This window comes from Tauraco erythrolophus, chromosome 3 (genome assembly GCF_009769465.1).
Source record: "Tauraco erythrolophus isolate bTauEry1 chromosome 3, bTauEry1.pri, whole genome shotgun sequence".
Lineage (NCBI taxonomy): Eukaryota > Metazoa > Chordata > Aves > Musophagiformes > Musophagidae > Tauraco > Tauraco erythrolophus.
In genome coordinates, this window is record NC_141467.1 from 103,566,780 (window position 1) to 103,583,414 (window position 16,635).

The 16,635-nt window shown below is 45.5% G+C and overlaps 1 protein-coding gene across 4 annotated transcripts in view; it reads left to right on the plus strand.

Annotated features, from left to right (window-relative positions):
• ADGRB1 (adhesion G protein-coupled receptor B1) overlaps window positions 1-16,635 on the plus strand; it is a 215,458-nt gene that overhangs the window by 39,361 nt on the left and 159,462 nt on the right. For all 4 annotated transcript variants that reach the window (XM_086609591.1, XM_086609592.1, XM_086609594.1 and 1 more), the window contains exons 2-3: window positions 6,679-6,837; window positions 15,221-15,328. In XM_086609591.1, the coding sequence (XP_086465717.1) occupies window positions 6,679-6,837; window positions 15,221-15,328 (267 nt within the window). The remainder of the gene's footprint in view (window positions 1-6,678; window positions 6,838-15,220; window positions 15,329-16,635) is intronic.

Here is a 16,635-nt window from a genome sequence, read left to right on the forward strand (position 1 = left end):
TGTGTCTGTGAATTATGTCCTTCATTGGTTTTGCAGCTGCCTTCTGCTAGTTTCATTTGACATCCCTTAATTCCAATATTGGAAAAGGCAATGAACAGCCATTCCCTGGTTACCTTGTCCTGGTCACTCATGAGCTTTTATTGCATCTTCATCATTTTCCCGCCCTCATCCATCTCCTTTCCAAGAAGGAGAATCCTAACGTACGATTATGGTTGTTGCTAATACAAAGTTTATTAGAAGTAAGCACACATAACACAGAAAAGATGATCCTGGCTGTGCAGATCAGTGCTTCTGTCTTGGATCTCCCCTGTCTTACTGGCTAGTTAACTTGACGTTTGTTAGTGGTTTGTACATGGATCAGCCTTGATCTCCTCCCCCCGACCCCCGAGCATCCCAAAGAAAGTTTTGTGAGATCCCAGAATTCTCATCCCCAAATTCTCTTTTCTCTATAAGGCAGTAAGTCCTCTAGATCTTTAGACAACTTCCTTGGTTTGTATGGCATTCCCAAGAGTGTCTTTCATGATGACTCATCTTAGTAGATTTTACAGCAGGGACTACTCCTTGTCCTTGGAGGTTATGTCTTACGCGTGGTCCATTCAGCATGGTCCATTTTCACTCAGTAGGTTACCAGGATGCCTCTGCCTGTCATGTTTCTTTGATCACCTCTGGGTCTTTGTGTTTAATTAAATTTGTTGTTAGTCAGATAACCTCACAGAGGTCATGACACACAGTATGGATGTTGGGCAGGAGAGGGTTCTTACTCCCAGCATTCTCACTTTTTTTTCTCTCTAGATCAATAACAAGGGCGTCATGTTCATATGTCATTCATCAAAAGCTTTGGCATCTGAAAGAGGAAGGTTGTACAGAAGAGCTGGAATGAATGATTTTGCTTTTTAGGGAACTTGAGGGGGTACTCTTGATATTAGTGTGTGCAATATGCAAAACAGGAAAGTGTTACGTGGGGTTTATTTTTGAAAAGGTAGAGAATGGATCACTGGAGCAACTCACTTATGCTGCTGCCTTTGGCTTTTATCGCATGGGGCATGAGGAAGGGACATCTTCCTGAAAGATTTTTTTCCTTTCTTCCACAGAAGTAGCAAACTGAATGCGTGGCTCTCCAGGGAAAGATCACTGTTTTGTGTAATAGAAGGTTGTCTTCAAAATAGTCCCTTCTGGACTTGCTCTTTCTCGGTATAGAAAGAAAGAAGAGTGATAAAATCCAGCGGAGCAGCTCTTGCTTTCCCCATTGTATAACAAATTTAACTTTCCGATAGTATAAGACAATCTCACTCTTAATCTCCTCTCAGCATCCTTATTCTTATTTACATAAGAAATAACATTTTTTTTTCACTCGTTTGCCAACTGTTGATGATTCTCAGGCCTTCAGATACTGTGATATAAGGTCCACTGCAAGTATTTCCAGTGGTAACACACAGAATTTAGGTGGCTTTTTGTAGTCTCGGCGTGTTTTTCAGACACAAGATATCCTGGCCTGATGAGTTTGAGAGAGCTGCCAACAAGAAGTGTCTGCAGCTGGGGTCAGTGGGAGGCTAAATCCAAAAAACCAAAATCGGAGATGGATGTAGTGTGTCAGCAAAGACCCTTTTGCTGTGCTCTATTGATTGTTTCGTGTTGATTCCTGAGTTTTTGCTGTTGTCACTGCCATCTAATTTAAGGCATTGCTGTTAAATTAAAAGGCATGATTGACTGGCATCTGAGACACATCGCAGCTGTCAGCTGCAAAGATAAACTCTGGATCAGGATGCAAATCTTCTCAAAGATCAAGGGTGTTTGGACGAGGTGTCTAAGTGGACCTCTCTCAGTTAATTTCTGGTAGGAAAGACCTATTCTTTTGCAATCTCTGCTTAAGATTCAGAACAAGAAATGCCAAATATGAGCTTGCCAGTTGATTCTGACCATCTTGAATTTTTCTCCATTTAACTGTGGAGAATTAGAATGCATTGGGTCAGCCTAGCGTGAAAAGTAATTTGTTTTAGTACGTGATCATGATAAGAACCGACTGAGGAGGATCAAAAAGCCCTCTAGAAACTGGATTAAAGGCCTCCCTGAGTGACAGATTCCATAGTACTCGGAACAGTCCCAGAAGCAGCAGCCTCCAGGGCAACAGCCACCTTTGCAAAAAACTGCTAGGGGCTAGAACCGTTCTCAAAAAATAAAAAATACAAACCAAACCTTGCTATGTGTCTGAGGTGGTAGCTGCTGGTTGTGATGGGAACTTCTGGAAGTGGAGGTATGAGCCACGGATACTCCAATTAAAGGAAATAAAGAGTAAAATGAGAAAAGTCTGCAGCTCTGCAAGGCTGTAACCGAGCAAAACTTTGCTAAGTGGGAACGGGTTGGGTGTGTGACCTTCACAGGAATCGGTGCCTTTGAAAAGCAAAATGCTTCATAAAGCAGTTGCAACAGGCTCATTATTTCTGGATTAAGGACAGATGGCAGCTCAACCCGCATCGATCAACAGGGTGTAGCGGTTTGTTGAGAGCTGATGAAACAGGACACCAGGGGCAAAAGGGACTGTCTGCAAAGGGTCCTGTTAACTTCAGCAGGGTTTTGCATTGTATTTTGCATGAGTTACTTCTTGACATCAGCGAGGTCTCCTCAAAGACGGAGAGTCCATGAGGATTGTTGCAGCTCAACAAGTCACTCTCGATGAACCGAGTGGTGGGGCATGTGTGTAGTCACTGCTGTGACAAAATCCCATTCGTGTTTCATCTGCAGCACCTGCGCTGGGCTGAAAGCATCTGCATGTTGCCACAGCTCAGCTGCTTCTCATGGTTTAACCCAGCCAGCTACACAGCCACTCGTTCAACCTCCCCCACCCCCTGGGAAATGGGGAAGAGAATTAAAGGGGAAAAGGGAAGGAGACTTGTGGGTTGAGATAAGAACAGTTTAATAATGATAATAATAATTATTATTAAACATGATAATGAGAAAATAATAATATATGAATATATATCTTTAATGTGCTAATAATATATACAAATAAGTGATACACAGTGTAGTTGCTCACCACCCAGTGACTAATGCTTGTCCTGTCCTGGAAAGTGATCCCTAAACAGATAAATCCTAACACCTCAATCCTGGATGAGTGAAAGGCCTGAAAAGAGATCAAGAGAGAGATAGAACTCCAAGAGAGAGAGAGTCTGAGAGAGCCCTCAGAAGAGAATTCTCAACTTCCCGGTCAACTCTCATCCATATAGCATTGCATGATATGGAATACTCCATTGGCCAACTCGGCCCTCAATCCTAAATTCAAATCATAAGGGGAGTTGTGGACCCTTTGTCCCAGCTATGCTGCCCCCTGCCTGTTGTGCTCCTGCACACTGGCAAAACACAGGAAGCTGAAAGGTCCTTGGTGTCTCAGCACCAACTATAAACATCAGTGCGCTGTCAACATTCTTCTCATAATGAGTCCCATACTTAATCCGAAACACAGAGCTCTTCTAGCTGCTAAAAAGAGAAACTAACTCTGTCTCAGCCAAAACCAGGACACTGCTCCGCAGCCATGGTGGCTCACTCACTTGCTATTATCCAGCCACCCCTTTCCACCAGCCAGATGTTTTCATGTACTGGGCAGGAGAGCCAAGTGTTTTACTCATGGCATAGCATTTTTCGCCCCACTCGAAGGTGGGATGGGTATAACTTCATATAATAAGCCCTTAACCGCTTGTTTACGGCACCACTAAAAAAGACAAATCACTTGAAACAGCGAATGACTAGACCCAGGAAAAGAAGGGAGATTTCAAAAGATTTATCTGACAGCCAATAAACGGGATAAATAACATGCAGTATTTCATTCGTCAGGACCATGGGACAACCTGATGATAAAAAAGGAGTAGATAATAAAGTGGGGAATACCTTTGTCTTGGCTATAAATGCCCATGTTGATTTAATAAGTGTTCTGGTACTTCTACTCTGGCTTCCTTTTAGTACTCACAAATGGGATGAAAACTGAGGAATAAGGAGAGGAAGGAAGTTATCTGTGCTCAATCTCATAAAGCGATCACATTCCAGTTAAGGGTTTGAGATCATGATGGTTTTTATCTTATTTTGACTCGTTCTCCCATTGCTGCTGAGCAGCAGAGTAAGAAAAAGTGAAAAATTGGAACCTACACTACCCTCCACTCTTTACTGTAGTGAGACTGGACAGCATCTATTTCTATATATATTTAGGGGGTTAAGTTCATCATAATAGATTACATCTTGAAATGCAGACCTTTTTTGAATAACCCACCATCCAACCGGGACAGGCAATCAGTTTGGGTAACCAGTTTGCATTTTGCTTACAAACACAGCATAAAATGACCTTTTAAGACACCGGAACAATTACTCTTTTTGACCTTAAAAAGCGTCTCAAACAAACAAATCATGAACGTAGCCAAGATTTACGTGGAGCTGCTTTCTCCCTTTCCCTGCCCCACTCCTAATCTGCAACGGACTGAGAGTAAAGAAAGACATTCTTAAAAGGGCAAGCAAAGGGTTTATTAGCTCTTAAATGTATCTGGTTACTGATATCCTATTGATCAGCTCAAGCGAGGCATCAGGATACCTGCCACTATGCCAATGGTCACTCTTGCAACTGAAACACAATCTGTCTCCCATCAGGATATGGGAAGACAAGCCTGTTTCCCCGTATTGCTTAGAAAAGGAACCATCAGAGAAAGTGACTTTCAAGGGAAAGACAGTCTTCTTCAAGGTCAAATATTTAGTGTGTGCCAATAACAACTCCATCCTCCACGCTGCTGCCGGTACCTCTGAGTACCTTGCTGGCAGGTTCACTAGATTGCATTTCCATCCTGCTCTATTTTCCTGTGTTATTCTCATTATTTAGTATCTAAGCAGCTTCCACTGCATTCAGCAGCGTGAATGTTGCCGAGCATGGGTTTGTTTTCACTCTGTCTTGGGAGCAAAAGTTAGGAAACAGCTAGGCTGGTGGTAGTAGAGTATGAACTCATGGCTTCATGCCACGGAGGCCGATGAGTATCTGCCCATCCCTGTGCAAGGAGATGCTGGTAATGCCCCTGTATTCTGACCTGGTACCTAACTGGGCTGTTGAGTACCTTCATTTTGAAGACAGGGCTGGTGTCCTGCCTAGGATGTGTAGGGAAGAGCGGACATCATAGTTCAAAGGGTAGCTATGATCTCCATTGCCCCGTAAATAGCAATACAGGGAGGCCGAGTCAGCTGAAATGGATCTTTTGCATCTCTGAAATCTCTGACTCTTGGTGAGAAAAAGGAAAGGGGCTTTATTTCATTTTTATTTTAAAAAGCAGCATTCGTCTTTCTCTTAGTGTTTCCTCTCTTCGAAAAACTACATCGTTACCTCGTTATCTTTGCCTGTGCCTGAGTATGGCACGTAGCAGAATTTCTTGGACCTGAAGCATCTCCAAGGGTTGCTTTGGGTAATGAGAGAATGCACAGCAGGAAAGCAGCCATCTGAGAGTGGCCACCTCTGGGATGAAGGACCACCTCTGCTCCTCCCCATGAGGTGAGCAAATGAAGGAGCAGAAGAAGTCACCAGCTGTTAGAAGCAGAGGCCTATTAGAGTGGATTTTAGCTTGCTACACGTGGCCAATGAGGATTCAACTGACCACTGAGGGATGTGACAGGTTATCCATCACTTGAAGGACCTGCATGATCCCCTGCTGTCTTTTTACAACATGAATCCCAGCAGGCTCCCTGCTGCAAGACTTTGGCCCGTGTGTGGCAAGCCAGATAGAGATGGTCTTCACGGCCCATCCTGCCATCAACATTTACGGACATCCCACCGGGGCCAGTTGTTCTTGGCAGCAAGCTGGAAAGATGCAGGGTGGAGAAAGCTGCACAGGCTCAGCATTTCCCTTCTGCAAGTGGCAGGATCATCCCTGCAGCAAGGGGCTTGCAGGACTGTAGGTGATGGTGCAAAGGGGAAAGCTCCATGTTGCTGACACCAACACTGGGCATGACTGGGAAGGGAAGCCAAAAAAACACCTTCTCTTTATGGTGCTCCTGGATTGCTCCCTGTGGGTGCTGCAAGGGTGCTGGAGGGGAATATAATTCCACCTACCAAAGTTGTGTTTGAGAGCAGTGCCTCTCCATGGTTGGTGGCATCTGTAGTGCAGGGAAAATAAGTTTTTCAGGGGGAAGTGAGTGGTAGGACCCCTACCCCATCCCAGCCCCCTTGTGCTGTCTGCACATAGGCACGTGTGTTTGTGTGGGGGAAGAGGGAGGAGAGACAACCTCACTGATGCTGGATATGATTCTGTGATTCTACGTATCTTGAAGCATTTTTTACAAGTGCCTTCTGGGGTTAGGAGCCAACAGGCCACAAAATGGGGAGAGGGTCTTCTCAGAGGAGGGGATCTCTTTGCTGCAGCAAGGACAGGAAGAGCTGGACTAGTTAGAAATAGGACAAGGTTTCCAGGAAGGCAAAGTTCCTGTTTAGAAATAGGAAATAGTTGAAGAGAAGTCAATGAAAAGGCAATGCTTCTCCCTTCTCCTCCTATCTCTTGACTTCCTGGGGTACCCTGTGATGTCTAGTCCTACCACATTTAAAGATGTCTCAGTTTTGGGGCTTGGCAGTGGGCATGTTGTAGGGTGTGCCGGGCTAGCGTTGCCTTGCTTCCTGGGTGCTGGGCTCTCACCGAAGCTGATGGAGCTTTTCTGGATTTTGCCCAGGTGGTTGGAACTCGTGGTCGGCTTGGGGTGACTGCACCAAGGACTGCGGGGGAGGCCTGCAGACCCGCATGCGCACCTGCAAGCCCCTTCCCAACGAAGGTCTCGCCTGCGAGGGAGTCCTGGAGGAAGGACGGCTGTGCAATAGGAAGGCGTGCAATAGTAAGTGGAGGCATGTTCCCTTGCACGCGCGCGAGCGGGTCGCTCTTCTCTTGAGGAGCCCGGTCTCACTGCCGTAAATGATGAAGGATGCTCTAGAGGCACAGCGTAACCGCTGGAGGGTTGTGTCGGAGCGGCAAGCCCAGGGGAGCATGCGACTTTGGCTGTGCATGGCCCCTGCCCTTCCCTGCCTGTCTTGCGGTCACGCATGCACGCGCACACGTGCTGACGCACGTCTTCCAACACATACACCTACAGATCCAGACCTTTGCTCCAAAGGATAGGGGATAGTCTGTAGGAATCTATAAGCAGGCTTACATCAGGTGTTCATATGCTGGTGATAAATCTGCCACCGATGGCAAAATACACACCCTTGAAGGCATTTCTGTGATGATTGGAGCCTCTCTCCCAATTAAATCAAGTGTGCAGCTAAGAGAGATGCTAATCTTGCTCCTTTTTGGCTTAGTTCACCTTCCCAGTCAAGAGCAGTGTTGCTGTCCCTTTCTTTTACAAAATGAAGCCTACAGTGCTAAGGCATGGTAATGGTTTTAAAATAGAGGGAGGTAGATTCAGATTGGATATTAGGAAAAAATTTTTTACCATGAGAATTGTAGAACACTGGAACAGGTTGCCCAGAGAGGTGGTGGATGCTCCATCCCTGGAGACGTTCAAGGCCAGGTTGGACGAGGCCCTGAGCAACCTGATCTAGTTGGAGATATCCCTGTTCCTTGCAGGGGGGTTGGACTAGATGACCTTTGAAGGTCCCTTCCAGCCCTAACCATTCTATGATTCTATGATTCTATGACACGGAGAAAGATCTGGCCATTAGACAGACAAAACACAGCGCTTGAGCAAGTCAAAGTCTTTGGCAGATGCTCCAGTCTTCTGCTGTAATGCAGCCTCTTTCCAGGTCCTCTTCTCCAGAGAGCAGGGGACAGATTGTCAATGCCAGTCAGCAGTCAGATATTGATGGATTGAGCTGGTGGACCTCTGGCACTTTCATCCCCAGTTCTTCTTTTGCATTAGCTGAGTTCAGAGGGGGATGAAGAGGAAAGCACAACAGCAGAAGAAGCTCAGCCCAGCAAATGCAAGCAAATGGCTGATTGTAATTATTCCCTTCTTTTTATTTCAGATTCATAGTAGAGAATGTTTGAATAACTCCTCCGACTAGTCAAATAACTAGGGAAAGTTCAGCTGTCTTCAAAGGCAAGGAAGTATCTCCTGATAAAGGGGAAATTCAAATAGAGGAAAATAAATATATTCCTCTAATAAGGGCTAAAATGATTTCATGCATTTTTTACCACTTCCATAAATTTAAATCATGTTGCAATTAGGCTTTTTTCTTCTTTTAATGAAACTTTCTCGTATATTGAATTTCATCTCCTTGACTCACAGTTGCTAATTTCCCTCTGGGGTTCACCCATACTAGGGCTATTTAATCTGTATCCCCCATGCTTGCTGGTGACTTTGTGGTCATAAAGCAGCTGTGGCTTGGGGCAGTGAAGGTATGAGTGCAAGGACCTGGGAGCTGGATCTGAAAGGAGGTCCAGCTGTGGGACTTGAATGTGCCTGAATGGAGCTGGAGGAAGGGCCACGCTGGTCTTGGTGCATAATGCTGTGAAGGAGAAGGTGGAGACAACATTATGGGTGGGTAGAGGGGTTCTGTACGTGTGACCATTCTTTGAATGTGGGGGCACATGGGACAACAGGCAAAAAAACTCCTTAGAGTGTCCCTCCTGTGCTGGACAAACAAGTGAGAAACCCAGCTCCTCAGACTCTCTTTGCAGGACATCCATCTCCATTTCTAACCATCTTCAAAGCTCTCTATGGGACTTGTTTGATTCCTTCACATCTCTCTTGAACTTGGGGAGGAGGGGGGACAGACTGGAAACTGTTTTCCAGGTCCAGCCTCACCAGCGCTCAGCAAGAGACATAATATCTTCCCTTGATCTGCCCCAGGGGCAAAACTTTGTTCTTCATGATAGGTATCCTGAGGTTGCCGTGGCAAGGTGGTGGGCATGGGTAGGCAACCATGGAGCCTGGAAGTCTGGGTTGGGTTTTGAGCCCCGCTGACTACACAGAACACAGTGAAGGATGAATCGCTATTTACTCACTATTCACTCACTCATCTTTTCCAGACTACAACATTCAGCAAAGCTGATCCTAAGTGCAGAAAAGCCTGATTGTGCCCAGGGTGGGTTATGATTCAAAACATGATTTTACTTGTCTCCCTGTCCTCTTTCCATTACATACTCAATCAACTTCTGCTCCAAATCGCAGTAAGGTTAGTTCAGCTGAGCTTGTTTGGGAAGAAGGGATTTTGAGCTAAGTGGAAGGCCCTAGTTTGGAAAGACAGTACGTTCATAGAGTGGGGCAACACAAATTGATTTATCATCTCTTTGAAATGAACAAGTTAATTCTGATTAATTTTCTCAAGGGCCTCTTTGCAGACAAACTGCTGAGCCCCGATGTGATGCTTTCACACTGGCAAGCCGGAAAGCATTTGAGGGAAGATGTGAATAATTAATCTCTCAAGAAGAATTGCCCATGTGCATCTTGAGGTCCGTGTCCCACCTCAAGTTAAACCTGTATCTCTTCATATCTACCAAAGCTGTGCCTTTGGCTCTGAACTTGCTCCTCAGGAAATCTGTCTTTTGTTCCCTTTGCAGCCATGACCAAGAGAGATGCACTTCGACCGAGGAAGGGCTTTTAATTTTTTTGCACGTACCCTTTCCTTCTTTTTATTGTGATCTGCAGCAAAACCTGAGAGGATTTAAAGGTAGAATAGAAATCCTTCAGTTCTAAATGTGTCACTTATTCTCATACTGACTTTTGCTCATAGACTTGTTAGGGGTGAGTAGGATGTCCATTCTTCCGCTTGAACTGTTATTTTCCTAAATGTTCATTATACGTTGCAGTTAAATAGATTCTAATTCTTTTTTTTTTTTTAAAGTTATAAAAAAAAAAAAGCCTAAAAGAAGACCTGGACAGAAGAACATCTTAATCCTGAATTGTGCAGCATTTGAGTAGCTTGTAATAATACCTGACTAGCTTTCCAGGTACTGTGGAGTAGCTGACACCTTAATTTTCTAGTAGAAAACCAACAGGAAAAAATGCTTTTTTCCTTGACCAAAGGGCCATCTATAATCCTGATAAAATAGCAAAACAAAACAGGGATGAGTGCTCTGATATTTTCCTCTTTGCTGTGGGAGTAAATTGAAACTTGTCTAAGGAAATTAATGCCACTACTGAAAAGTAGAATCGGTTACTGGCCAAGCAACTTAGGATAGAATAACACAGAAATCACCACCACCTGCAAAACAAGGGTAAACCTATCTCCTTTTTTGTAGCTTCTCCTTCCTTGCTTCTGCTGAAGTGGCTCGTAAGCTGATAGGTGATCTGCAAGAGTGTTTAAGCTGTTTATTTGAATCTCCAGCAGCAGGGAGAGGACTTAGTCTGATACCACATCTGAGGCAGGTTCTCAGTGGGAACAACCTTGGGCGCTGCAACTCGGCTCCCTGGAGGTGCTGAGATGAACTTTTGTGGAGGATCTATGAGGGTTTCATTGGTTGCTTTATTTCACCTGGCCATGGCAAATGCGCTAGAGGGATCTAACCTTTCTTGTCACGCAAGTCCTCTCCCAGGTGGACCTTCTCCAGCTCCTGCCAGGTCCTGCCATCTTTCTTCTTCCACAGCTGCCCTAGGTGGACCTTCAGCAGGTCTCAGTGTGCAGAAGTGGGAATGGTGGTTCTCAGCCTTCCCAAAAGGTGTGATTTCTGGCAGAATGGTCACAGAAATATAGGTATAGCCAGGTGGTTCCCAGAGCTGAATTTCAACACGTTGTCTGGAGGCCATAGTGTTGTTTGAAATCACTGCACAGGGATGGCTGAATGACACCACAGGTGCCACTTATATGTGGGCTTTATGTTTTTCCACTCACTTGGGCCACCATCTCTGCTGTTTCATGTGATGGAGTCTCATGCTTGATGATCTTCATCTGGCTAAATTTCCCCAGAGATACATACTCAAGCTCAGTGTCAAGTAAGCCAGGTAAGTTATCTCCAGGGGCAAAATTCAAAGGTGTAAAACACTGAAGAAAACTGTAACGAAGGCTCATTCCAAATTGGAAAGGAAACTTTGCCTGGTAACAACAGCTTGTCTTAAGCAGAGCCTTGTTTCATGGCAGCTGTTCAGCTCAAGAGACATAATCTGAAGGACAACATCCAGTGTTTGATGTAACTCTGATTTTTCCTTGCTAAAGGCAAAGGACCCGGTGGTATCCTCCTCTCCGGCACAGACAGGGGAGATTTCCTCCATCTGTTGGATTTGGCCAGGAGCTGCTGTTTTGTAGAGGGAGGAAAAAAAGCCAACCCGAGCGTGGTGGCAAGTGCTTGCAGAGAAGCTCTCCAGGTCCACCCTCTTTGGATGGAAGGGGACACCTGCTGTGCTCCAGTGGCCCCTCTTGGCTGTGTGGTGCTAAAAGCTGTGGTTGCTCACAACCTGGCGTGCAGAGGGTCCTGGCGAGGAGGTTGGACCTGCAACGTGGCAGGAAAACATCCAAACCAGAGGGAGGATGTCACAGGCCTGACCCTGGCACTGGAATTCGGCGGTGATGGAGAAATGCAAAAACAATCAGAAACATAAGCGGCCTGCATTTATTCCCGGGGAATGAAAATCAGCAGAGAAGCCAGCTGAAATCCTGCCATCCCATCTGGCAAGAAGCAACGCAAAACCATCGCTGACATTTATGAATATGCAGATAGGGAGGATAGATTCCCTCGGCTGGGAAAGGAGTGGCTGCATCCTGCCCTCAGGTGTAGAAGTATGATACCACCGCAGTCTCATCGATCCGTGATGGATTTCCAGCGTCAAGTGGGTTCAGAATCGAGCCCTTCAGCTGTGGAACTGTTAGTGGTGTGAAGAAACGCATGCTCCACATGACATTCAAAAGACTGAGCCTCAATCTTGTTCTCTGCTGCCCCTGATTTTCATTAAAAATAGCCTTTTTGCTGCAACCACCAAGCTGAAATATCCTGTGCATGTGTAAGAGCGTCTTCATTCCCTGCAGGCCAGGCTAGAATTCATTGCATGCTGGAAGAGTGCCTTGTCCTACAGGTACCTGCTGCTGCTTGCAGAGACGTCATCCAGTCCCCCCTTTTAGTGGTGGTTCAGACATTTTGTATCTGGGAGTCTCACACATCTCACCCGGTGATATTTTCACAAGTCTCAGATGTTCAAACCAAAACGCTTTGGGACGGTTCTTTAACTGGCGTGATTGCCATATATCCAGCAGCATCCAAAATGACCCTCTTCTACATTCACTGAGATCTTGGTTGTTAGGGATTGTTAGTGACTCTGCCCTTCTCAGTTTTATTCCTTTAGCAGCTGCTAGATGCCTGAGAAGACACATAGCCAACACCTTCTCCTTTAGCTTTGCTGCACTTGGACACATTTGCCCCATTTCAATGAGATTTTTTAATCACCTCTTTCCATTCTTTGCTTTGGTCCATCCTTTCATTCTCACCATCCCAGCTTGTCTGAATAACTTTCATGATCCTGATGTTTTCTTTGCCTCTCCTGTTTGGGGAATGAGGATAGAGGGAAGAGTGTGTAGCTCTGGCGAGACACACTTGGATGTTAAAACCTTGATCTATAACACTGCAAAGTCTACACATTCCATTTTTTTTCCCCTTGGTTGTGTTGCAAGGTGCTGTCTGACACATGTTCTCATTCAAAGTGTTGCTCACTTGCTTCCTCTTCCCACTGCTGCCAGCATTGCAAGACCATCCTCCTCATCCACATCTGAGCTATAATCTTCCAAAATCTCACGTGCTTGCCTTCACTTGCCATTGAAAGGTCTCTGTGTTTCTCCCTCCTCAAGGACATTTTTCCTCTAGCTCTCCTGCTAGCTTCTCTGAGGTGCTGGGTATTTCAACAATGTGCCATCCTCACAGCATATATACAACTGGGATGTAAATCAAGTGTAGGTCTTCCTTTGATCTTGACACTAATCCTGGTGACTGACCCCTCTGTGGGAAGTGAGATGCTGAAATTCAACCAGTTCCCCGCTGCCTTTATTTTGTGGCCTCCACCCCATAAAGTTCAGGTACGTAAAACCCACAGCGAAGCCTCACTTGCACCGAGTCTGTAAGATATCCGACTTCTCCCTGCTTTGTTCAGAACCATGGCTGATTTTTGCATATATTCAAACTGTCCAGGTTAAATCTAAACCATGTTAAATGGAGACAGACTTGCTTCTCTGCAACACCTTTTCCAAAGGTGCTTTCTGTCCTGCTTCCTGTCTCTCTGTCCATCCATCCACCCATGCTTACTGGCTGATTCTGAGATATTCAATTCCAGGTTTTCCTTGTCACCTTCCGTGCTCTGGGAAGCTGACAATGTCATCCAAACTCCACTTCTACCCCTTGTTGCCCAGTTCCTCTTTCTCCTCTCAGCCTAAACAAGTCTCTGGGAAGACTTTGGGATTTACTACAGATGGAAATGTTGTGTGCTCTTGTGGTTCATCTGCTTTTAAGAAGAAAACTTAAATCAGAGCAGATGAAAGTCCATGGGCGTAGCCAGCAATGGGTGGTGGGAATGGAGCAGGGTTTGCGATGTGTCCCAAATATGAGACAACCTGTCCCCTAACAAACTCAAGACACTGAATATTGAAAAGCTAGTTAGAGGTTGGTATTTTTTAAAAATTGAATCTCATACAGGAAAGTTGCATGACTTTGTAGCTGTTAAAAACATAGGATCTGAGCCCTTCTTATTCCAGTAAAGAGATAGGAAAAAAACAAGATTTATGTAAGTATCAGGATGTTTATAGTCCTGATGTTTGACTGTCAGTGCCTTTCCCTTGATGATGGCGTGAGGGTGATTGTACCATACTGTCCCCTTCAGCCAGCAGCCTACAAACAGTCGGTGCCGGGAAGGTTTGGAGAAGTCGTCGTGACCAGTTCCTAGATTCCTTAAGTCCTGCTTTTGGGCAAAAGTAATGGGGAATAATATAATTTCACAAACTAGAAGGGCCTCTTCCTTGAACCAAGCTACTGAATACAAAGTCTGGCTCCTGGCAGGGACTCTCTGAATCATCCTTCTCCCTCCTCTGCTTTCCCTTTTTGGATGGCAATAAAGACTCCTTCCACCACACTGAAGCTTCATTAACCTTTATTAATTTTCTCAGGGTTCCAGGATCAAATTTGTCACCATTTCATCTCTTGGTAATTTGTACTTCTTGAAAAGATGTCTTTACCTCTTTGGGGAAAAAAAGATCCTCTATCTGGTACTCACTGTTTGGAAACAAACTGGTTGCCAGATCACAGATTACTCGGGCTCAGCTCTGCTCTCTGACATTCTGCATGACTCAGGTGGAGTCAGTTGAGCTCTTCTGATTTACAGCAGGCAGTACTGGTGGGCAGGATTTTGTTGCTATTGCTTGGTTGTTTCTCTGTTTACTAGGGAGGGCATGTGTCAGGGTTGCAACATGCCCGATAACATGGAAAATGGAAATTTTAGTTTTCCCTGTAGCAAATTCAGCTCTGATCCATATGGGATGCAAATGCAAAACTGGCAGAAATGTGGATTTGGGAAGAACAAGGGTGTTTGATGTCCATCAGGAGTTACATGTCTTGTCTTTATAGTGGATGCATTATTTACCTTTTGATCTCAACACCATGGTCTTCAGTGGGAGATTTTTAATTAGGACACTAGAGTCAGGAGCTTTGCTCTTTCACCTGAGTTGGAAAGGTGCCCAGCCATATCTCTCTGTTGGTATATAAATCATTTTGTTGATACCAGACCTTCATCTCTCCTTGTTGTTGATGGTAGGGTAGCGTCTGTGAAGGTCACATCCTTTTGAGCCATCCCTTTCCTTTTCACCTGCCCTCACCTGCCTGCTCCACTCAGCATTTTCTTTTTACTCTACAGAGCATTGCTAAGCAGATATTGGTTGCAACACAGTGTTTTTCACCAAAAAATATTACCAATCATCACCATAGATCTCAAAACACTGCTAGGGATGGTGAGGCTTCATTGTCAGTGCATCTGGAAAGGCTAAATCCTCCATAAGTACAGAAAAGAGTACCGACACCCTAGAAATCCATTGCAACTGATTAAAGACCAGACATAAGGGATCATATTCTGCATGATCCCAAGTCTCGCTGAGAAACAAGGGATTGAACTGCCAGACAGGCCGAGTCTCACAGGTTGTCTTGGTGCTAAAGCCTTGGGGACTGCTGGTGGTCCGGGGTGCTGGGGTTGGAAAGCAGGTGATCGTGTCAACCGAACGGTGCAGGTTGCTGTTGTTTATACGTATAACCTTTGTAGTGAAAGATCTTGCAGAGTGAACCAAGGTGTATTTACATGACCCATTACCTTGCCATAGCCAATGGACGCTATAATTCCAGAAGCCAATCGCTGAGGTCCACAGATAACAGAAAGCGAGAGGACACTGACGATCTGCAGCACTACGGGTACCCTGCTCCTCAAATAGGTAAGCTCTGACCTACCACGACAGTCTCTGGAGCTGGCTCACTGCCTGGTCACTGCACTTCCCAGCTGGGCTGTGCTGACTGCATTGACTCGCTTTGCTATTCCAATGACCCAGCTAACCAGCCCTTTTCCTCCCAGGTTAGTGTGGGCTGATACAAGTCACACACTGAGCAAATGGTCATCACACAGTTTGTTCCCATCCCATTGCCCTACAGGGTTTTGTGTTGTTGCCATTAGCCAGAGAAGGCAAAATGGGTTAGATGCAAAGCCCCATCCAGACCGTGCTTCTCACAGACTGCTTCTCATCACCCTGTCTACTTCTAAGTCACTGCTTTGTCTGTACTATCTAAACAGGCGTGGTTCCTTAAGCCAAAGCTGACCTTACTGAGAAACAGCCTCTTTGCTGATGTCCATGTCATGCCTTTCCATTGACCATAGGAAGAGGTGTACGGAATGTGATGGGGAGAGAGCAGGACTGCTTTTCTCTGTCATTGGGTCTTCAGTTCTGTGCAAGGACTTGTATTTGGTAGATTCTACAGCAGGACATTCCAGGCTCCTGCAATATGAGGAGAATAATACCTAGTAATATCAGAGAATGTGATCTGGGAAGATGGGAATTAATTGAACCTGAATCTATGCCAGCTCCAATCTGGAAAGGTTTTGTGCTCTCCCTTCACAGCTGCCTTTTGTGGCAGGAGCTCAACATAACATGGGTTGCATCCAAAGAAGTGCGGCCAGCGGGTTGAGGGAGGTGATTCTGCCCCTCTACTCTGCTGTTGTGAGACTCCACCTAGAACACTGCATTCAGCTCTGGGGTCTCCAACACAAGAAGGACATGGAGCTGTTGGAGAGAGTGCAGAGGAGGCCACAAAGATGATTGAAGGACTGGAGCACCTCTCCTATGAAGACAGGCTGGGAGAGTTGGGGCTGTTCAGCCTGGAGAAGAGAAGGCTCCAGAGGGACCTTCCAGCAGCCTTCCAGTACCTGAAGGGGCCTACAAGAAAGCTGGAGAGGAACTTTTTACAAGAGCATGTAGTGATAGGACAAGAGGGAATGGATTTAAACTGAAAGAGAGTAGATTTCAATTAGATCTAAGGAAGAAATTCTTCCCTCAGAGGGTGGTGAGACACTAGAACAGGTTGCTCAGAGAAGTTGTGGATGCCCCATTCGTGGAAGTGTTCAAGGCCAGGTTGGATGAGGCTTTGGGCAACCTGCTGTAGTGAAAGATGCCCCTGCTTATGGGACAGGGATTGGAACTGGATGATCTTTAAGGTCCCTTCCGACCCGATCCATTCTATGATTCTATGG